We start from the raw sequence: 23,176 nt of genomic DNA, 5'->3' as shown, positions 1-23,176 counted from the left end.
TCCCGAGAGTTTCGTGCGTTAATGCATGGTTTGTTATGGCAACTGTTCTTTTCCCGAGAGTTTCGTGCATTAATACATGGTTTGTTATGGCAACTGTTCTTTTCCCGAGAGTTTCGTGCATTAATGCATGGTTTGTTATGGCAACTTTTCTTTTCCGAGAGTTTCGTGCATTAATACATGGTTTGTTATGGCAACTGGTCTTTTCCCGAGAGTTTCGTGCATTAATGCATGGTTTGTTATGGCAACTGGTCTTTTCCCGAGAGTTTCGTGCATTAATGCATGGTTTGTTATGGCAACTGGTCTTTTCCCGAGAGTTTCGTGCATTAATACATGGTTTGTTATGGCAACTGGTCTTTTCCCGAGAGTTTCGTGCATTAATACATGGTTTGTTATGGCAACTGGACTTTTCCCGAGAGTTTCGTGCATTAATACATGATTTGTTATGGCAACTGGTCTTTTCCCGAGAGTTTCGTGCATTAATACATGGTTTGTTATGGCAACTGGTCTTTTCCCGAGAGTTTCGTGCGTTAATGCATGGTTTGTTATGGCAACTGTTCTTTTCCCGAGAGTTTCGTGCATTAAAGCATGGTTTGTTATGGCAAATGTTCTTTTTCCGAGAGTTTCGTGCATTAATGCATGGTTTGTTATGGCAACTTCTCTTTTTCCGAGAGTTTCGTGCATTAATGCATGGTTTGTTATGGAAACTGTTCTTTTTCCGAGAGTTTCGTGCGTTAATGCATGGTTTGTTACGGCAACTGTTCTTTTCCCGAGAGTTTCGTGCATTAATGCATGGTTTGTTATGGCAACTGTTCTTTTCCCGAGAGTTTCGTGCATTAATGCATGGTTTGTTATGGCAACTGTTCTTTTCCCGAGAGTTTCGTGCATTAATGCATGGTTTGTTATGGCAACTGTTCTTTTCCCGAGAGTTTCGTACATTAATGCATGGTTTGTTATGGCAACTGTTCTTTCCCCGAGAGTTTCGTGCATTAATGCATGGTTTGTTATGGCAACTGTTCTTTCCCCGAGAGTTTCGTGCATTAATGCATGGTTTGTTATGGCAACTGTTCTTTTCCCGAGAGTTTCGTGCATTAATGCATGGTTTGTTATGGCAACTGTTCTTTTCCCGAGAGTTTCGTGCATTAATGCATGGTTTGTTATGGCAACTGTTCATTCCCGAGAGTTTCGTGCATTAATGCATGGTTTGTTATGGTAACTGTTCTTTTCCCAAGAGTTTCGTGCATTAATGCTTGGTTTGTTATGGCCACTCTTCTTTTCCCGAGAGTTTCGTGCATTAATGCATGGTTTGTTATGGACACTGTTCTTTTCCCGAGCGTTTCGTGCGTTAATGCATGGTTTGTTATGGTAACTGTTCTTTTCCCGAGCGTTTCGTGCGTTAATGCATGGTTTGTTATGGCAACTGTTCTTTCCCCGAGAGATTCGTGAATTAATGCATGGTTTGTTATGGCAACAGTTCTTTCCCCGAGAGATTCGTGCGTTAATGCATGGTTTGTTATGGCAACTGTTCTTTTCCCGAGAGTTTCGTTCATTAATGCATGGTTTGTTATGGCCACTGTTCTTTCCCCGAGAGTTTCGTGCATTAATGCATGGTTTGTTATGGCAACTGTTCTTTTCCCGAGAGTTTCGTGCATTAATGCTTGGTTTGTTATGGCCACTCTTCTTTTCCCGAGAGTTTCGTGCATTAATGCATGGTTTGTTATGGCCACTGTTCTTTTCCCGAGCGTTTCGTGCGTTAATGCATGGTTTGTTATGGCCACTGTTCTTTTCCCGAGAGTTTCGTGCGTTAATGCATGGTTTGTTATGGCAACTGTTCTTTCCCCGAGAGATTCGCGCGTTAATGCATGGTTTGTTATGGCAACTGTTCTTTCCCCGAGAGATTCGTGCGTTAATGCATGGTTTGTTATGGCATCTGTTCTTTTCCCGAGAGTTTCGTGCATTAATGCATGGTTTGTTATGGCCACTGTTCTTTCCCCGAGAGTTTCGTGCATTAATGCATGGTTTGTTATGGCCACTGTTCTTTCCCCGATAGATTCGTGCATTAATGCTTGTATGTTATGGCAACTGTTCTTTCCCCGAGAGTTTCGTGCATTAATGCATGGTTTGTTATGGCAACTGTTCTTTCCCCGAGAGTTTCGTGCATTAATGCATGGTTTGTTATGGCAACTGTTCTTTCCCCGAGAGTTTCGTGCATTAATGCATGGTTTGTTATGGCAACTGTTCTTTCCCCGAGAGTTTCGTGCATTAATGCATGGTTTGTTATGGCAACTGTTCTTTTTCCGAGAGTTTCGTGCATTAATGCATGGTTTGTTATGGCAACTGTTATTTTCCCGAGAGTTTCGTGCATTAATGCATGTTGTTATGGCAACTGTTCATTCCCGAGAGTTTCGTGCATTAATGCATGGTTTGTTATGGCAACTGTTCTTTTCCCGAGAGTTTCGTGCATTAATGCTTGGTTTGTTACGGCCACTCTTCTTTTCCCGAGAGTTTCGTGCGTTAATGCATGGTTTGTTATGGCCACTGTTCTTTTCCCGAGCGTTTCGTGCGTTAATGCATGGTTTGTTATGGCCACTGTTCTTTTCCCGAGAGTTTCGTGCATTAATGCATGGTTTGTTATGGCAACTGTTCTTTCCCCGAGAGATTCGTGCGTTATTGCATGGTTTGTTATGGCAACTGTTCTTTTCCCGAGAGTTTCGTGCATTAATGCATGGTTTGTTATGGCCACTGTTCTTTCCCCGAGAGTTTCGTGCATTAATGCATGGTTTGTTATGGCAACTGTTTTTTCCCCGATAGATTCGTGCATTAATGCATGGTTTGTTATGGCAACTGTTCTTTTCCCGAGAGTTTCGTGCATTAATGCATGGTTTGTTATGGCAACTGTTCTTTACCCGAGAGTTTCGTGCATTAATGCATGGTTTGTTATGGCAACTGTTCATTCCCGAGAGTTTCGTGCATTAATGCATGGTTTGTTATGGCAACTGTTCTTTTCCCGAGAGTTTCGTGCATTAATGCATGGTTTGTTATGGCAACTGTTCTTTCCCCGAGAGTTTCGTGCTTTAATGCATGGTTTGTTATGGCAACTGTTCTTTTCCCGAGAGATTCGTGCATTAATGCATGGTTTGTTATGGCAACTGTTTTTTTCCCGAGAGATTCGTGCATTAATGCATGGTTTGTTATGGCAACTGTTCTTTTCCCGAGGGTTTCGTGCATTAATGCATGGTTTGTTATGGCAACTGTTCTTTACCCGAGAGTTTCGTGCATTAATGCATGGTTTGTTATGGCAACTGTTTTTTTCCCGAGAGATTCGTGCATTAATGCATGGTTTGTTATGGCAACTGTTCTTTTCCCGAGGGTTTCGTGCATTAATGCATGGTTTGTTATGGCAATTGTTCATTCCCGAGAGATTCGTGCATTAATGCATGGTTTGTTATGGCAACTGTTCATTTCCGAGAGATTCGTGCATTAATGCATGGTTTGTTATGGCAACTGTTCATTTCCCGAGAGTTTCGTGCATTAATGCATGGTTTGTTATGGCAACTGTTCATTTCCCGAGAGTTTCGTGGATTAATGCATGGTTTGTTATGGCAACTGTCTTTTCCCGAGAGATTCGTGCATTAATGCATGGTTTGTTATGGCAACTGTTCTTTTCCTGAGAGTTTCGTGCATTAATGCATGGTTTGTTATGGCAACTGTTCATTCCCGAGAGTTTCGTGCATTAATGCATGGTTTGTTATGGCAGCTGTTCTTTTCCCGAGAGTTTCGTGCATTAATGCATGGTTTGTTATGGCAACTGTTCTTTTCCCGAGAGTTTCGTGCATTAATGCATGGTTTGTTATGGCAACTGTTCTTTCCCCGAGAGTTTCGTGCATTAATGCATGGTTTGTTATGGCAACTGTTCTTTCCCCGAGAGTTTCGTGCATTAATGCATGGTTTGTTATGGCAACTGTTCTTTTTCCGAGAGTTTCGTGCATTAATGCATGGTTTGTTATGGCAAATGTTCTTTTTCCGAGAGTTTCGTGCGTTAATGCATGGTTTGTTATGGCAAATGTTCTTTTTCCGAGAGTTTCGTGCGTTAATGCATGGTTTGTTATGGCAACTGTTCTTTTTCCGAGAGTTTCGTGCGTTAATGCATGGTTTGTTATGGCAACTGTTCTTTTCCCGAGAGTTTCGTGCATTAATGCATGGTTTGTTATGGCAACTGGTCTTTTCCCGAGAGTTTCGTGCATTAATGCATGGTTTGTTATGGCAACTGTTCTTTTCCCGAGAGTTTCGTGCATTAATGCATGGTTTGTTATGGCAACTGGTCTTTTCCCGAGAGTTTCGTGCATTAATGCATGGTTTGTTATGGCAACTGTTCTTTTCCCGAGAGTTTCGTGCATTAATGCATGGTTTGTTATGGCAACTGGTCTTTTCCCGAGAGTTTCGTGCATTAATGCATGGTTTGTTATGGCAACTGGTCTTTTCCCGAGAGTTTCGTGCATTAATACATGGTTTGTTATGGCAACTGGTCTTTTCCGAGAGTTTCGTGCAGTAATACATGGTTTGTTATGGCAACTGTTCTTTTCCCGAGAGTTTCGTGCATTAATACATGGTTTGTTATGGCAACTGGTCTTTTCCCGAGAGTTTCGTGCATTAATACATGGTTTGTTATGGCAACTGGTCTTTTCCCGAGAGTTTCGTGCATTAATACATGGTTTGTTATGGCAACTGGTCTTTTCCCGAGAGTTTCGTGCATTAATGCATGGTTTGTTATGGCAACTGGTCTTTTTCCGAGATTTTCGTGCATTAATGCATGGTTTGTTATGGCAACTGGTCTTTCCCGAGAGTTTTGTGCATTAATGCATGGTTTGTTATGGCAACTGTTCATTTCCCGAGAGTTTCGTGCATTAATGCATGGTTTGTTATGGCAACTGGTCTTTTCCCGAGAGTTTCGTGCATTAATGCATGGTTTGTTATGGCAACTGGTCTTTTCCCGAGAGTTTCGTGCGTTAATGCATGGTTTGTTATGGCAACTGTTCTTTTCCCGAGAGCTTCGTGCGTTAATGCATGGTTTGTTATGGTAACTGTTCTTTTCCCGAGAGTTTCGTGCGTTAATGCATGGTTTGTTATGGCAACTGCTCTTTTCCCGAGAGTTTCGTGCGTTAATGCATGGTTTGTTATGGCAACTGTTCTTTTCCCGAGAGATTCGTTCATTAATACATGGTTTGTTATGGCAACTGTTCTTTTCCGGAGAGTTTCGAGCATTAATACATGCTTTGTTATGGCAACTGTTCTTTTCCCGAGAGTTTCATGCGTTAATGCATTGTTTGTAATGGCAACTGTTCTTTTTCCGAGAGTTTCGAGCAATAAGTCATGGTTTGTTATGGCAACCGTTTTTTGCCGATAGTTTTTATTGGATTATGCAAATAAAAATTATCCTTTTTGTACTATATACATTTTTTAATATATTAGCGGACATATGTTTCTTAAAATACCATATAAACAGTAGCATAGTTTTATGACCTTTCTTCATAATTGAAGAGAAAACCTCCAGGATTGTTGATCAAAACCTAATACAAAAAACACTTCAACATCATATAGCAGAAAGTGGAAGGGTACCCTTGCATAGTTTAGAGCCGTCGTCTAGGTAACCGCTGTCACATGAGCACGTGGTGCCGGAACAGATGGCATGTGACACACACGACCCCGTGTTTGAAGCACAATCGGCACCATGACCTTGAAATATTACAGGTATAAACAAATGTAATCTTAACGCATGCTTTCAATGATGCTTATGTTAATGACATAACTTTTTAGCATTAATATTATTAGCAATTATAGTGTATCAAATGACTATATATCATATTAGAAACTTTGTAAGAGCAATATATTTCGGAATCAAAAATTATATACAAAATCAACATCAACCTCTGCAAACTGAAACAACATAATTATCTTCTTGATCTATCTACGGATCGTTTCGACTGTCAACATGGTAATTTATATATCATACTCTTTGACCTGTCAACAGCTGACTCAATAGCTGCAATGGTAGATTGCTTGTATTTAAGCAATTATATTTGTATTTATAATATCAACCGCGCACACCTTATATGAATTAGTCTAATTTTAAACATAATTCAATCCCATATTCTATAGGATCGATTGCCGAGCTTAATTATTATGTATTTAAAAAATATGAATAGTGAACTGTGTCCGGTAGGGCATTTACTGTAATTTCTATTATGCCATGCATACCTAAACAGAAATATAATAATGCATAACTTGTGCTTACAGAGATCCTATATACAAACATAATGGCAAGTTGTTATTTTTACTCTGATGAACATAACCAAGTGTAAATCTCGGATCGTTAAACTTTTTAAAAAAAACGCAGTGCGAATATTTACGCATTACGAATGGCTCTCGAATAATCGACCTTACAAACCCCGCACAGGGGAGTATCACGTGATCACTATAGTACATTGGCCGTACAAGATGGCGAATAATTCGACCGCATCAACACATAAATGCGGCGTTTACGGATGGTAAATATTAAGGTAAGATCTTTAGAATAGGCGCAGAGTACCCGCATTGTAACACAGTTTACTCGCGTGTGTTTTGTTTTTCGAAGGTTTGCTTAGTTTAAGCCTGAAACTCGATACAGATTTTATTTCTGTGAGTACATTGTCCGTATCAGTCTGATTTCCGTGTATTTTAGCGCAAAAATCAGGAATATGAAACAAAAGTCTACAAAATATTGATTAAATTTGCAAATATTTACTTCGTTGTAAGTTTCAAGTGATAGTTCCGTGTTAAACAAAAGTTCTGGACAATTTTCAAAGCGAGTACATTGTCCGTACAAAATATTTACCAGTACATTGTCCGTACGATTTTTTAATTAACCTATAAGTGACATTTACATTACTTTTTCTTCATTATGAAATGATTTCTTTAAAACAAATAAGTTTGATTCACCACAATGGTGATCAGATTGTTTCAAATATACATATACATGTCATCGTATACATATGCCTGTTTGAAAATTAAAAAGGCTTTCATTGTCGGAATTATTTTTTTAAGATAAGTTTATATTAGAAAGACCCCATTACATACCCCATGTAAGATGAGTCACGCGCAACAACGCGCCACTTCTTATTCATTTATTGTATGGTTTATGTAATATATATATTTTGCCATTTCAATAAAGTGCAATCAAATATATATGTTTGCAGGACTTTTAATAAAAATTGAACATAAATAATCGTTAAAAACGCTATTTTTAGTTATTCAATATTATTGCGCTCTATGACGTTATTTAACAACGTCGCAAGAAAAAAATATCAATCGTGTTTTTCCGGTCGGGTCGGATTTTTCTATACTGGAAACGCCTGATAGATATTTATATTATAAGTATCTATTAGTGTTGGGAATCGGTTGCAATTTTACTATCGATGATCGGTTTCACTCAAGTAACCGATTATCGATAGTACAATCGGTTTTTAAAATACTAGATAGTACCTGAGTTGTAGTTTTATTCAGGTACAGTATTAAACTCTTAATCATTATATGCATATACCTTATGTCTATGATGGAAGTTATTAAGTGTTGTTGTATAACAAAAAGTTCATTTCCTTGCTCATTGTGGCTTTCATCAGCCATATTGTGAAAGATAACATCTGAACACTAACAATTTTTTTTATTTTTTATTTTATTTTTTTCGATAATCGATTATAACTAAATACTACCGATTGTCGCCGATTTCAGGCCCAACCAATCGATTTTCGATTATAATCGATCATCGGAACATCACTAGTATCTATCATGCGTTTCCGATTTTTTAATCTGGACCGAAAAACATGATTTTATCTTTTTCTTGCATTTGTAAATTTATCAATTTGTGGAGAAAATGACGTTGAAAAAGAACTTTTGTACTATTACACCAAAAGCGCGTGCGACATTGTTTACTGACGCCATAGAGCGCAGTGCTTCTAAATAACTTAATATAGCCTTTTTTAACGATTATTTATGTCAATTTTAATTAGAAGTCTTGCAAACATATATAATAATTTGATTGTGCTTTATTGGAATGGCTTAATATATCTTTCATAAACCATACAACAAATGGAAAAAGAAGTTGCGCGTTGTTGCGCGTGACTCATTTTACATGAGATATGTAAGATGGGTTTTTCCAACACTGGTCACTTAACCGGAAACACACGTCAGGTATGCAAGAATACGACACATGCCATATCGACACAATATGCGAAAGGTGACAAGAGGGGTTCGCCTAAGCCTGATCATTTTTGTTAATCCAACGTATTTTTGGTGTGTTTTTAAATTCATTCCCACCATCTATCATAAACATGCAAATGTGTAATAAACCAATTGAAATAAATTTCAGGAGTCTAAAAAAGAATTGATGTGCCGGAATTGTGGGAAGGTATTTCAAAGCATATCGGGGCTAAACGAACACGAGCACGTCCATGATGGAGAGGCGTCATACCATTGCTGTGGAAAGCACTTCTTCAGCAAATCAAAAATGCAGAGACATTGGTTTGCACTTTTAAGAGCATATTAATCTAGATGTAGTAAATTTAACGTTTATTCATGTGGTACCATGCAATGCCATATATTTGCCATATAATTTTACAGGATCATAATTATGCATATAGTTTTTTGTTCACATTGTTATTTGATCTCACTTTACAACACCACTAGAAATGTTTGGTGCCATGAACTGTTAATGTGCAACTATAAATTTAAAAAAATAGTGATAATTAGCTTGTGATGAATAAAATCAAAATAAATACATATTAGTTTCTTTTTATTCACCTATTCGTCGGTTAACACAAACTGAATATATCAAAAAGCAATGCACTATTATGCTTGTGGTGAAAAAAGAAGACATCACACGTAAACTATTTGACGGTTCGAATGTCTTACATACACGTGACAACACAGCGACAACGATAACTTCAATGAAATTGTCAAACTAACATATGATACATTGATTCTAATTCTCACTATAACAGTTCAGGCAATTTCAATTGTATTTTAGTGGCGAATCCTTGCAGAGAGGGGAACGGAATGGTCATTTCATAGGAGATAGAAATGGTGGCAATCCTTCGAGAATTACTTGTGTATGGCATTTTGCTGGAGAAAACAATTTTGCTTTCCAGTTCGTTTTTGTTTGGGTCTATGGAGCGAAAGTGTGGACTTCTTCCGTCGCATTCTGAAATAAAATGCAAAGCATTGTACGCCTATGCATCGCTTTACTAAACAAGAGCGAACGATAACCCTCGTATGTTGTTTCAAAGTCGAAAACTGAACGTAAATAAGACAATGTAGAAGTAAAAATGTTGTTGTTGGACATATAAATATTTCTTTCGTATACTTTATCGTGCAATATGTGTACCAAATTTGTCTGAATATATAACCGGTTCTTAAGGAGTCGCAGTCACTGAACAGCCAGACTCTCAACCCACAAACAGACGAACTAATACAAATCATTTTAATAGATGGCATGGATTTACACGTGCCATACATTAAATTAGCAACACAAATGAGTATGCCAATCATAGACGGTGGAATTATTCTTAATTAAGCATCGTTTCAATAACTTGACATATAATATATTTATTAACTTAAAATTCTAAATTTCTAGAGAAAAAAATCGAATTTAGGGTTTGTTTTGTACTGTTTTCTTACTGTATGTATATTATACTATAATTAAAATGCATAGTACATTTAATATCATACAATAAGTGTTCTCCGTTCACTTTGCACATCGAAAGTTGTTTAAAGAGGTAAAGGGGTTTATTGTAATAGGGAATATTTCTATTAAATTACACATCGAAGAAATTTAATAATAAACAGATAAAAAAGTGCTAACTTACACGAAATATTAATCCGACTCACTTCAGAACTCGTCTGAAAAGCGTTTTAAGTAGGCCGGACAGACTTGTAGTGCAGCATAATCTACAAAGAAGGGAACAGTATAAAATTATTAATGATAAATGCTTTAAGCATGAAATCGTTCGAACAATGCACTCATAAATATTTCATAATGAAGAAAAAGTAATGTAAATGTCACTTATAGGTTAATTAAAAAATCGTACGGACAATGTACTCGTAAATATTTTGTACGGACAATGTACTCGCTTTGAAAATTGTCCAGAACTTTTGTTTAACACGGAACTATCACTTGAAACTTACAACGAAGTAAATATTTGAAATTTAATCAATATTTTGTAGACTTTTGTTTCATATTCCTGATTTTTGCGCTAAAACACACGGAAATCAGACTGATACGGACAATGTACTCACAGAAATAAAATCTGTATCGAGTTTCAGGCTTAAACTAAGCAAACCTTCGAAAAACAAAACACACGCGAGTAAACTGTGTTACAATGCGGGTACTCTGCGCCTATTCTAAAGATCTTACCTAAATATTTACTATCCGTAAACGCCGAATTTATGTGTTGATGCGGTCGAATTATTCGCCATCTTGTACGGCCAATGTACTATAGTGATCACGTGATACTCCCCTGTACTGGCCAAAATACTTTTTTTCGCAACTTGGTTTTCGCGAGAATTCGTGAAATCGTTATCGAACAATGAAGCCTGTTATGTTCTAAAAAGGGCCATTTTAGTCCAACAATCTTTTTTATGATTCAAATTTCAATATTCAAAATATTAATTCAGTAATTTGAACACAAATGTATTCCTCATTACATGATCTAAAGATTAATTATATTATACACATATTTATAACCATAGCACAATAGGTTTGAATGTGTGACACGACAGATATAATATGATAACTATTAATAATCAGTATTTTAAACTTTAAATTGGTATTAAATCTTGCTTAAATTAACATTCAGGATGGGCAAAAAAGCGTTAAGCAAACTATTTATGTTCTACTTATGGGTCAAAATTTGTTGCTCTATTAAAAGTTGAAAATGTACATGATAAATACAGGGGACTGTACGATTGCTGTATTATTTCTCCTTTAAACAAATTAAGTACAAAGTCGGGCGTGTCTTTCAGAAATGTTGGTCATGTCGCCTATAATATTACATAAATGGCTGTTGGAGATGTTTTGTTGTTAACATCTTTAAACAAATATATTGGAATAGGGGGGATTTTCAACTACGTCATTGATGTGTGTGTACATCGTACAATACATTATCTTGAGAGGTCGTACAAACAATGGTAACTCCTAGGAAAGTTAATGTTAAAATCCTCAACCCAAAATGATTCATCTTATCTTATCATGCATCAATAAATTATATTTAATGTGACATTGTTGTTTTGAATCCAAAGTAAACGATTGTTAACAAGTTGTTAATTTTTCATTGTATATATTTCTAGGTTAATGTATGCAAATTGAAAATAATGTACTCAAATAAAACAAAAAAACAAAAACAATATCGGTATGTATATTGACACATGTTAATATATATGAGTTATAATTACTTAATTTTAAAAAGCAGTGTGAATGCAGAAATGTGTTCAGTTGCATTCTTATAAAAGTGAATAGCTCAGCCGGATGCCCTGCTCAGTGGTGATCTATTGACTGGTTAAATTATAAGGTTGATGGGCAACTCCCCTAGACTAAGTAGAGATGCAGTTAACGGATGTTAGATAACACACGCTATTTACTTGAACTTTAACCGCTTAAAAAATAACTACAAAAGATAAAAAAATCTTTATATCTTAATAGTACTTTTTAAGTCCAGAGATGTGCTGATTTTTAAACATTATAAGTAGGTGTAGTTTTACAGGTTGGTGGCTTCAAAAAGTCTACATCAACCCACAAGGTCTCAATGTGCTGTATTTCCATACTTATTGTAAAGAAATAATGGACTTTTAAAAAAATACAAAACCAAAACTGATTCGATTAGAAGGACATATTTCACTATTCGATTAGAAGGACACATTTCACTATGTGTTCGCCGGGACACGGAATCATAAAAAACTTATTAACAGTTACAATGCAATTAAAATGGATAATATTCAGAGTTGAACCTACATATATTAGAAGCATGAATGTACATATATTTACTTGAATACATGTCGCCTTTAATGAACATCCGTTGATTCAAGTAGTTTTTTTTATTGTATGTCCTAATTCTCTAAAGATATGCATACTAAATGTCAGGTTTGCCACAAGAACTTCGATCACAGATCACATTCACTTTTTTTGGATATGCCTTTGCTTAAAAGAAAACAAATACCAAAGTATATTTTTTCATTTAACCTTTGATGGCATACATTGTGTCAATCTTTCAAACAGCAACAGCAATCACCTTTATGGCATAGACGATCAAAATAATAATAATGATGCCTTTGTCAAAAAAAGAAAAATATATCTAATGCAAACTAGTAGTGGATAGCGGTCAGGTCGGAAAATGTTTGTCCGACCCGTATCAGTTCCTATAGGAGGAGCTTATCAGTAAATCTATTTTCAGAATACAACCTACATTCGTAGCAAATGCAATTGCAGTATTAGGCTTAATCCTTCAGAGTTTCAACTGTAGCGGGCGTTTAAACGTCCTCCTACTGCCACTAATCCGACACACACACTCCCTGTGTCATATTTAGCGTTGACAATGTGTCAGCCAATGGAATTGTGTAATAAGTTAGTAATATGACCTGAATTAAAATCTTAATTATTAAGAAGGGATCGTTTGCCACGCTCACTAATGCTATTCGTTATCATTTAGATTTTAATTTATGTCATCAAACTATTACTTTGTACTTTTTTTCAGATTAAAAATCCCTGCTACAGAGACAAACCAATACTGTGAATGTCATAGGTCATTTATTGCCTGAATATTTTCATTGATCATATATGATATACCAAAAGTATTTACATTATATATAAACTGAAACAAACAATCGTAGAACTTTGTGTAATTTAGGGTAGCTATTTATTCGACTGTTTTCTGTATTCTTTTAAAGATGTGTATCAATTGGCGGGACTTGGTACGTCCCCTATATAATTAACTATTTTCAAATAGAGCCTGTCAATGTTTTAAGCAATAACAGTGCGTGCAAACAATTGCCTATATTCAATAAGTAGGTATTTTGTTATCAACCATTTCAGAAAGAAATTATTATCTTTTTGGTTGATATCTATACGATCAGTGTTTAAAGATAACCGGGAGGATGGGATCTTTACGATCAGAGATTAAGCAGATCTAAGAAGACAGTATAAAATGAATAAAAAGTTCATAGAAAATAAATGATCCGAAAAAAGTACCAATAGTTAACCTATTGGTATATCAATGCAAACCGTGTCTTCTACACCAGCAGAGCCGGTGAACAATCAATCTCGCTTATCTGTTAATCCAGCGCTGTGTATCTTAACTATATAGGATTTTATTTCATCATGCTTTATTATTATCTTTCTCGATCTTGATTTTATCTAAAAAAAAATGGTCATAAAAGTTACTTCCTTTTGAAGTACAACAACTCATGAGAATGTAAAAACACAATTTATACCTAAACAATAACAGTGAGGTTAGATTAAATCTGTTTTAAGAGCGTATCTTTGGCCCGTATATTTCACAAACGTCTTGAGTTGAAGACTCAGGCTCAGAAAAGCTTAGTCTTAATTTTGTTGTAAAAATACTATTATAGGAGATAGGAGAAAAAATGCTAAATATTGTTTCACATGTTACAAATAACCTGGTCTACAATCATACAAACATCTGTTGTGAATCATTTTTATCAAGAGTTTTCTGAGCCTTAGTCTCGAACTAAAACTCAAATTCCAGACGTTGTATTCTTAAGATAAATTTACTGAAAACGGATCCTGTTTCGATTGCAGGTGTTGCGCTTGCGATTTAAGGAGATTGAATCGATGTTGCCGAGATCTCAGTCCTACACGGTCACCACAAAGATAGAATTAAATATAGATTATTACGGCATTTAACTTGAATGTGAACTTATCGAACTACGGTGATCATTGCGGAACTTGTAATAGAAAATAAAAAGAATGCCGTGCACGAGTCGTTCAGGGAAACTGATATACAATGTACTAGTACTCACCGTATTCGCAATGACATGTATGCCTGCGTTAAGTTGAGGATCGGATTAATTTGTTCGGACAATTCATCAGTTTAACATTTCTATTTAAACATTCTAAACATTCTACTGTAATTGTATCTCACCTAGCTTGCATACTGTTTCACACACTTCTCCGGACGCTTCCGTACAGCCTGTATTGTCGGTACAACTCTTGCCCAGAGCTAAACAATGAAACACAAGAGAACATCTTTACATGGGGTGATGGGCCAAACAAGTGTATCTTAAGTACTTGTATTATACATTTATGAGAAAAAAATGGTAAAACATTAATGTCACATCGTTTAACTGCAGAAAGTGTTTAAACTTTAATATACATGCTCTAGTAATGTAAGTCGAGAGGATGGTACAGGGGACGATATGGAATATGAAATATCATAATTTTTGAATATCGCAGATGCATGTTGTAAAATAGGTTTGATTTGGAGCCTTTAAAAACGATTGTTCAATAACAATAATTGACTGACATAAGAGGTAAAACGACACCATACCTTATCAATGAAATAAATACATTACAGTTGTTAAAACCCGCTGCAATACATTTAAACTATTTATGAACAGTAAGCCTACGCGACCCGCGTCTAATTACAGTACTTAAACATTCATTGACAATACAAAATGTACATTATGCACCAGTCAATTGTTACCACGCCCCCCTCCCCCAGGTCCAGGGGTATACCGGGGATAGCCGGGGAAATGGGCCGTGTTTTTACCTGAATGCGGTGGTTTTGTCTTTGTGCAAAATATAGCGGGGAATTAGCCTTACTTAGGCTCCCTGGGGTGCGGGGGGCATTTCGCAGGGATTTGACCATCAGTTTGTCCCCGCAGGTCGGTGATTTTACCCGGGGTGGGCTGGACCGAAAGTCAAAGTCCCCGCTATTCCCCGGACCTGGAGGGGCCGTGGTTACAATTGACTGGTGCATTAACTTCAAACAAAATGACTGTTTTTCAAATTCCAGACACAATAAACCGGCTAAAAGTTTAAAGGTTTTTGTTCACGTACTGTGCTGAAAATCGTCAACATTTGTGGAACATTCGAATATTGTTTCATAACAAGGGAATATTATGAGTTACGTTTTCTGACGTCAAAGATGTATCCGCCGAGATCGCGTTTATAAACCAAACAAGGCTTGATACAGGAAAAATGCGACCTGTCGAAATAATAATTTTATTCTATGTCTCAAATGATCAAGTCAGTGTTGAAACGCATCGCTTTTAGTTAAAACCAACGAAACCGCACCAAAACACACGAGATATCCCGGAATTTCCATGTTGCAAATTATGTCATAAAACAAACGCAATAATGATTCGGTGCATTTTTTTAATCTTGACATCAATCAGCAAATTAAAAAAACATTTGAAATCATATCTTTAGGAAATAATGTACTGTCGCGTAATGCCAACGCTCACTTAACTCTTTCGTGATAGTTCGTTCAGTAAGCAACCAACAACTGTTCAAGTGTTCCAAGTCTTTATTTTGTTATGTACCTTCTTAAGTATCATACGGTCTATATGTCCAGTCCATGCCCAAAACCTAACCTTCAACTAAAATGAGTAACATGCTTTCATATATACTGCTGATTTCGTCTAGTTTGTGACAGGTATGCATATCTAATTTCTTGTTATATACAAAAAGATGTATTCTACAGTCATGAACTGTCACGCTAATTGGTCTAATAGCCAGCGGCTATCACGAACTGTCAGCATCTAAGTGAATCTACATTTGATCACCATGATGAAGTATTTACTTTTTGATACAAATAAACTTTGAATTCTATTATTGATTTTTGTTATTGCTTTAAAGTGTTTCATACGTAACTTTTATGTTACGGGACACTTTAAAGTTGATACGTAACGACGTTACGTGACATTCGTCCGATTTTTCTTCAAAGAAATATTTCATCATGGGAATTATTTCATCTTACTTAATATATTTTAATTTAATTTCATTTCGATATCTGAAACCAGAGAAAAAAATAATGTTTTGTTTTGCCACCAATAACCCTTGCGTTATACCTTTTATCCCCATAATTTTTTCCAATATTTTTTTATCAATTTAACAAGCGCCAATTTAAATCTAACAAGCGTTGAAGTTCAACGCGCAACGCGTTTCCGCCCTAATCTTATTTTTAGGAAGTGTCATAAATAGGTGATAATTATTTCGGTAAAGATCGGAGACACTATCATTACTTAAACCCGCAGGGTTAATTGGTGTCAAAGTGAATTGCTCGCGAGAATGATGACACTTGCTAATGATCAGGTGTCAACAGGAATGGTGTTAATGGAGACATTTGATGAGAGAGAGAAATACTCTTTGGTATATTTAACTTGATAAAAATCCGTCAACTATACTTGATTAATAATAAAGTAGATGCTCTGAACAAAAATAAACAAAAATTGTTTTTTAGTGAATATGAAGGTACGGTTTTTGTTTTGGTTTTTATATGAACTATGAAGAAACAATAATACATGCAAAGAAATTATACCCGAAACCAAATATGAAAAATAATCAATAGCAACAAACACAATACACTAAACCGAAATAATAATAATAAATGAAGTCAACACTTTCGAAAAGTCACTGAAATTGTCCCTAGTCGACACTGTTGACGTCTATGGTAATGTTCGTGGGTGGTGACCGTGGGCGGTCACTCGAGCAGCTGGTGCACGTCCATGTAAGTGGCAATACCGGAAGGATGGGCGAAGCTGCTGGTCCTTGAGGCGGTAGCTCGAGATGCGCTGTGGCACGTGTCCAAACGCTTTGGAACACGGCCGTTTTCCTGGTGAGGGCTCTCACCGCCCTGCGAGAAACTGTGGCCTCACAACAGCAGACGCAGACATGGACCTGGCGTTGGGCCGCTATACGGTGAATTTTCTCATGTACTTCAGTGAGTAAGTCCATAAATAGTTAAACGATTCTTATGTACAAGTTCATTAATGATGTCCATCACTATTGTGGTATCGTCGGCTGACGAATTTTTTAGTGACATATCAGAAGTCCCGGTGGCTGTCAACAATTTTAATTGTGGCCCTCAGGGTTTAAATCCATCCGATCCAAGCAAGGATAAAGTCGTTGGATGGCTTCGGACATTGGGTTCGCAGCCGACGTTGATTGGTTGCAGATACCCGGTTTTTCAGGCCCCGCCTCTGATTGGGCGAGAGTAGATTCCTCACTGGCCTTGTAGACCACCTGACTGTATTGTGGGTGGGGTTTGGGACGCGATCGGTTAGGCATACATTTGAGGAAGGCAGAATAATATTTACAAAGAATGAGAACGGTCACACTGACAAGCAGAACACCAGCTGCTATGATTGTAATTATTTTCCATAGTGGCCACCCAGAGGATACGTCAAGGACAGAATTTGGTAAGTAAATTAATTTATTCATTAAAGCTGTTAAGGGAAGTTCGTGTATCTGTTTCAATTCATCAGGCATTTCAATTTTTGAGACGTTAGTAAGAATCTTATGGAGAGGTTCCCAGATTTGAAGTGATGTGAAATTGGGAAGTACTTGATAATGTTCATAATTATTTAATAGCAGTCTTGAGCTATTTGTAAACCATGACCCCAGTGTAAAATGTTCATTATACGCTTTGCAGTTCATTTGCAACGATAGCAAACTTAAAGGAGCTTCTACTGTCTTTTTGCTATGAGTTTGAATGGAGTTTTGGCATATGATTACAAATGTTAAGTCCGTTTTGGAAGCGATCATCCAAATACCATCATATAGATATTCCGCGGCTGGTAGGCGTTTATTTGGTCTTGTTATGGTAGAGCATTGACTTTTGACTTCATTGTCTTGTTTCATAAATAAGGCTGTAATAGAGAGCTGGGATAAACTCATTTGATAAAGCGCCGAGCGAACTTCGCAGAATGGACTAATGCTTTGTACACAAGATTGTAATTCAAATTCAGTTAGGATGGAGAATTGAGTTCGTTCTTTATTAGTAATCATTCGCGTAGAATTTATTAATCTCACATCAACTTGATCAAGAAAGTTTGCAAACACCTTAGTGTCAAATACCAGTGCTAATTGCCAGCGTGACTTAGTAATTGAAATATCTTTAAGTTTTTGAAACATGACACTATCGTATATCTCTAAAGTGTCACTCCTGCCAATCGCGTACCAGAGTACAAGGTAATTAAGGTAATTCATCCTTGTTTTTGAAAATAGATGATTAATATAATTGATAACAATCAATCATTAATAATCGATGTGTAGGTATTTACAGTATTTACAAACAATTACAGTATTTTCACACAATTACAGTATTTTCGCACAATTACAGTATTTTCACACGATTACTGTATTTTCACACAATGCACTTATATAGTGTGAAGTCTTCTACATATGTCAACATTCTTAAAGCAACTCTTAGTCGCAAGTCGTAGGTGTCTGATGTTTAGCACATCGTTTTTATAAGAAAGGAATTGTGATTACAGCATAACGGACAAACATTTTAACATTGTTTTTATCGCGTTCTTTTTATGCCTCGAATCCTTCTTATGTTTTTTACATTAAGTGGGGGAGCTGAAACAGCCTCAATATTCATTGCTTCATTGTCGCTAGACTCAGGGGTTATCAAATTATCAGAATCAATATGATTTGTATCTGCGGGTGGGTTATTTAGATTGATGCCGCTCATAAGAGATTCAGAATCAGAACTGCTTAGAGTATCATTCGTCACCTCTGTTGGCATCTCTGTGACTTTAGCTTTATTTCGCAGAATCTTTTGGAGTTCTGCGAGGGGTATTTCATTTTCGCTATCAGACTCGGTGCCAAGTTCTTGCTCAACTCTTTTTGTTATAGGAGGTAAATTAACTTGATGGGGTTCTGAATCAATGGGCTCAGAATCATTTGAATCAGAACTTGATAAATCACTTGGTGGGACAACATAGTTTGCTCTTCGTATAGGTCGTTTATTAGTTGTTTTGGGCATTGGCCATTCGTCAATTATTGCATGTCGTATTTGTTCAGCGTGCACTTTAACAATAGAGTTATCAAGTTGGTTTTTTATTAGATAGTGGTGATTTCTGTTCGATTATCCGATAATACGGTTTCCATTTAGCATCCAACTTATTATGTCTTTGAAAGTTCTTATAATAGACAGGGTCATTTAAATTGAAGCGTATGTCTTTGGCATTCCTATTTGCATACTCTACTCGTTTTCGTTTAGATTTTTTAAGCTGTCTGCGGACTTCTACAAATGCTTTATGTTGTGCATTAAGCATAATTTGATAGTACTGTTCGCCATGGTATTTCATTCTGGGCTTAAGTAGATTATCGATTGGAAGAACCGGGTCTCGATTAAAAAGAAGGAAATAGGGTGAATGTTTAGAACTCTCCGATGTTGAAAATCTCATTGCGGCCAAGGTCATGTTAAGATGTACATCCCATTGTCGGACATTACCCTCTACTAGTTTTGATAAAATGTTATTGATAGTTGCATGAGATCTTTCATTTTGACCGTTGGCTTGAGGATGATAGGTGGAAGTTTTTACATGATCTATGTTTAATTCTTTCAGAACGGCCTGGAAAGCACCGCTAGTTACTTCGCTACCATTGTCGGAGATTAAACGGAGGGGAGTTGAGTACCTACAACAGATTTCTTCTACCAGTAAGTGTATTAAGGTATCTGAACTTTTGTCAGGTGCTGGAAAAGCCTCTACGAAGCCTGAATACATATCTAAGAAGCAAATTATGTAACAGTTCCTACTTAGGGTTAGGGGTAGAGGCCCCTGGACATCCACAGACACTACTGAGAATGGGTATGGTGCCATGTTCAGGCGGTCTTGCATGGGAGCTTTTATTTTGGTTAAATTCCGACTTTGACAGGTAACGCATTTTTCAACATATGCGTGTAATTCTTTAAACAGTCCAGGCCAAAAGTATTTTTGTTTAATGGTTGAAAATAACCTTTGGCTACCCGGGTGCCCGTTATTATCATGATATTGCGTAATGACTAAAGGTGTTAAATGGCTGGGAATTACTAATCTTAAATTTGGCTCCTCATCGGCGTTTGACAAGTAATACAGAATGCGGTCTATTTCAATATATTTATTCTGTTCCGTTTTGCTAGGCTGACCATGTCGCAGTTTTATCTTTAATTGTAAAATATTGGCATCAATATCTTGTTCATTAGCCATTGACATACTTTCAAATTGTTTTACCGGTTCTACGAAAGAATCTTGTTCTTCATATTCTTTATCAACAACCTGTTTTTTATTTAAATAATGGGAATTAATGGCGTTGACTTGCTTAATATTCTCTGGAACATAATTTTCGGAAATTTGAAAGGTGTTGTCACTTATATCCGGTTCGTAATCAGTGGGTGGGTCAATTTGGATAGTATCGGACGATGGGGGGCGACTCAAGAAATCTGCTATGATATTAGTTTTTCCGGGTATATATTCGATTTTACAATTATAACCAGCTATGCCTAACGCCCAAAGTTGAATTTTCTTGTTTTGCATGGGAGACTCTAAAAGATATTTTAAGGGTTTATGATCGGTCCTTATAACAAACTCAGCATTGTGCAAATAATGGTCTAATTTTTGTAATGCGTAATGTATGGCAAATGCTTCCTTTTCCACGGTACTCCACCGAGTTTGTGTATCGGACAATTTATGTGAAAGCAGATAAATTGGTTTTTCATTAGCATAATCCCCAATCTCATTTTCTTCACATTTTTGTGTGAGGCATGCTCCGATATTTTTATCTGAAGCGTCTGTATATAAAATGTAAGGCTTGTTTATGTCAGGATAAGATAAATAGGGAATTTTCGTCAGATTGTCTTTAAGTAGTTGAAAACTTCGTTCACAGTCTGTTGACCAAAAGAATTTGACTGTTTTCCTAGTTAAGTTAATCAATGGCTCAACCATTTCGGAATACTTTGGACAAAATCGGCGGTAAGAGCCGGCAGCTCCCAAGACTGACCTAACATCTCTTACACATTTAGGAGTTGGAATTTGTCTAATTGCTTCTACTTTCTTAGGGTCTGGTCTGATTCCTAATTTATCAATAACAAAACCTAAGTACTGTGTTTCTTCTTGCATGAATTGACATTTTTTCAGTTTTAATTTGAGTTTATGTTTTTCAAGTTGTTTGAATACTTTTTGGAGATGTACCAAATGTTCTTCCTTTGTTTTTGAAAATCTTAAGATATCGTCTAAATACGCAATGGCAAAACTTTCACAGCCTTCTAATACTTGGTTAAGTAATTCTTGGAACCGTCCAGGAGTTCCACAGAGGCCGAACGGAGAAGTATTAAACTCATAAAGACCTCGGAATCCGGTCGTAAAAGCAGTCTTTTCTTTATCTTGTTCTGCAAGTTTCATTTGGAAATATCCTGATTTAAGATCAAGCGAACTAAACCATGAACTTTTACCTAAAATAGCCAATATGTCATCTATGAGAGGTAAAGGATAAGATGTGGGTTTTGTAATTTTGTTTAATTGTCTGAAATCTACGCAAAATCGTTTAGTGCCATCTTTTTTATCTACTATTACAATAGGAAAACTCCAAGGACTATGTGACTTCCTAATTGCATTTGCCTCAAGCATTTCGTCAATTGCATTGTCAATTAATTTTCCTATTATTCAAAGGTGTGCGGTATGGTCGTAATTTAATTGGGGGGCGATCTCCCGTCTCGATTATCATAGTAACGGTGTCAGTTTGAGTAAGATCGGAGTCATTTTTAGCGAAAAGTTTTCGATTTTGCATTATAATTGGTAAGATCGTTTCAGCATGATCTTTGGGTACTCGTAAGTCTGTCAAAATTTCATCATCAGTCATTGGATTACCTTTAACCGAAGTATTTTGAACAGAAGCAATCTCTTGAGCCTCTAATTTTTCAATTTTGCCTATAGCACTGCCTTTTCTTAACTTAATTGTGTTATGAGTGTTATTTATAATTGCAATTGGGAATGTACGTTTGCTTTGAAATTTAACCACGGAATTAACAATTACAAGGCCTGGTTAAGAATCTAAAAATGAATTGTTTATGTTTTTGAGCTCATAACATTTTTTTTGTATCTATATTGGGATTTGATTTTACCTTACCAGTTAATAAATACCGTGTTTGTAGTTTCAAGACAGTACATTTTTGAAGTCTCACAATTGATGCAATATGTAAATCTTCTTCCAAAGGTACATAACTATCATCGATGCGCATACATTCTAAATCAAAATAGAGTCTTACCCCATTTTTTGATAAAAAATCCCTGCCTAAAATGATATTTCTATTTATATTTGGGCAACATAGAATTCGTGCACTTTGTGAACTCGGCCGATTTTAAATTTTAATTGTACTGAGCCATCAACTTGTATCGAATTACCGTTAACTGATTGTAAATGAGCGCGTTTATTTGAGAGTTTAGGTTTGTTTTGTAATAACCTAAGGGCCTTTCGACTAATTAAACTAACTTCAGCACCTGTGTCTACTAAACTTCTAAAAGAAATGTTTCCTATTTTTATCAGACATGAATTTGGATTCCCACAAATTGCTATAGTGAATGTTGACATATGTTTTCTCCTATCACCGACTTCTTTATGATAAGAGATACCTAGTTTTTTTGACTACGTGAGGGGTAATATGGTCTCCTGCCATTTCGACATTCCCTTTGAAAATGACCCATTTTCCCACAATTCCAACATTCAATCTTTGATTTCCAATCGTTATTTGGCCTATCACTAATTTGGTTATTTTGAACTTGAAATTCTTTACCTATGGCATTTATTTCGCGTTTTCTTGATTTACAATCTTTTATGTTATGACCGGGCCGTCTACAGTATATGCAGTATTTATTTGGTCTTAAATGATCAATTTCCATAGGTTCATGCCTATCATTGATGCTAATATCATGCCTGCTATTTTGACTCGGCGCATTACCTATTCGAAGATTAAATCTAGTTCTAAGATTTTGTTCATTTGTTGCACTACGCACCGCGGCTTGAAGAGTATCTGGATTTTCTCGCATTACTTTCATTTTTAGGAAATCATGTGCCAAACCATCAATAAAGAACCCTATTAGTTGCCTTTCAATAACTACTAGGTCGCCGTTATGACCTACGAAAGCTTCT

The 23,176-nt window shown here is 36.3% G+C and overlaps 1 protein-coding gene and 1 long non-coding RNA gene across 13 annotated transcripts in view; both read right to left on the bottom strand.

Annotated features, from left to right (window-relative positions):
* LOC128211277 (uncharacterized) overlaps positions 1–23,176 on the bottom strand; it is an 84,758-nt gene that overhangs the window by 27,498 nt on the left and 34,084 nt on the right. For all 12 annotated transcript variants that reach the window (XM_052915893.1, XM_052915894.1, XM_052915886.1 and 9 more), the window contains 2 exons: positions 14,181–14,258; positions 5,614–5,730 (listed from right to left, as the gene is read on the bottom strand). In XM_052915893.1, coding sequence (XP_052771853.1) covers positions 5,614–5,730; positions 14,181–14,258 — 195 coding nt within the window. The remainder of the gene's footprint in view (positions 1–5,613; positions 5,731–14,180; positions 14,259–23,176) is intronic.
* Positions 8,805–12,205, bottom strand: LOC128211279 (uncharacterized). The gene is made up of 3 exons (XR_008257254.1): positions 10,442–12,205; positions 9,894–9,975; positions 8,805–9,229 (listed from the first exon to the last, which is right to left on the bottom strand). It is a non-coding gene; the product is annotated as an uncharacterized LOC128211279 (long non-coding RNA).

This window comes from Mya arenaria, chromosome 12 (assembly GCF_026914265.1).
Source record: "Mya arenaria isolate MELC-2E11 chromosome 12, ASM2691426v1".
In the NCBI taxonomy this organism is placed as follows: domain Eukaryota; kingdom Metazoa; phylum Mollusca; class Bivalvia; order Myida; family Myidae; genus Mya; species Mya arenaria.
This window is presented reverse-complemented; position numbering and strand designations above follow the sequence as displayed.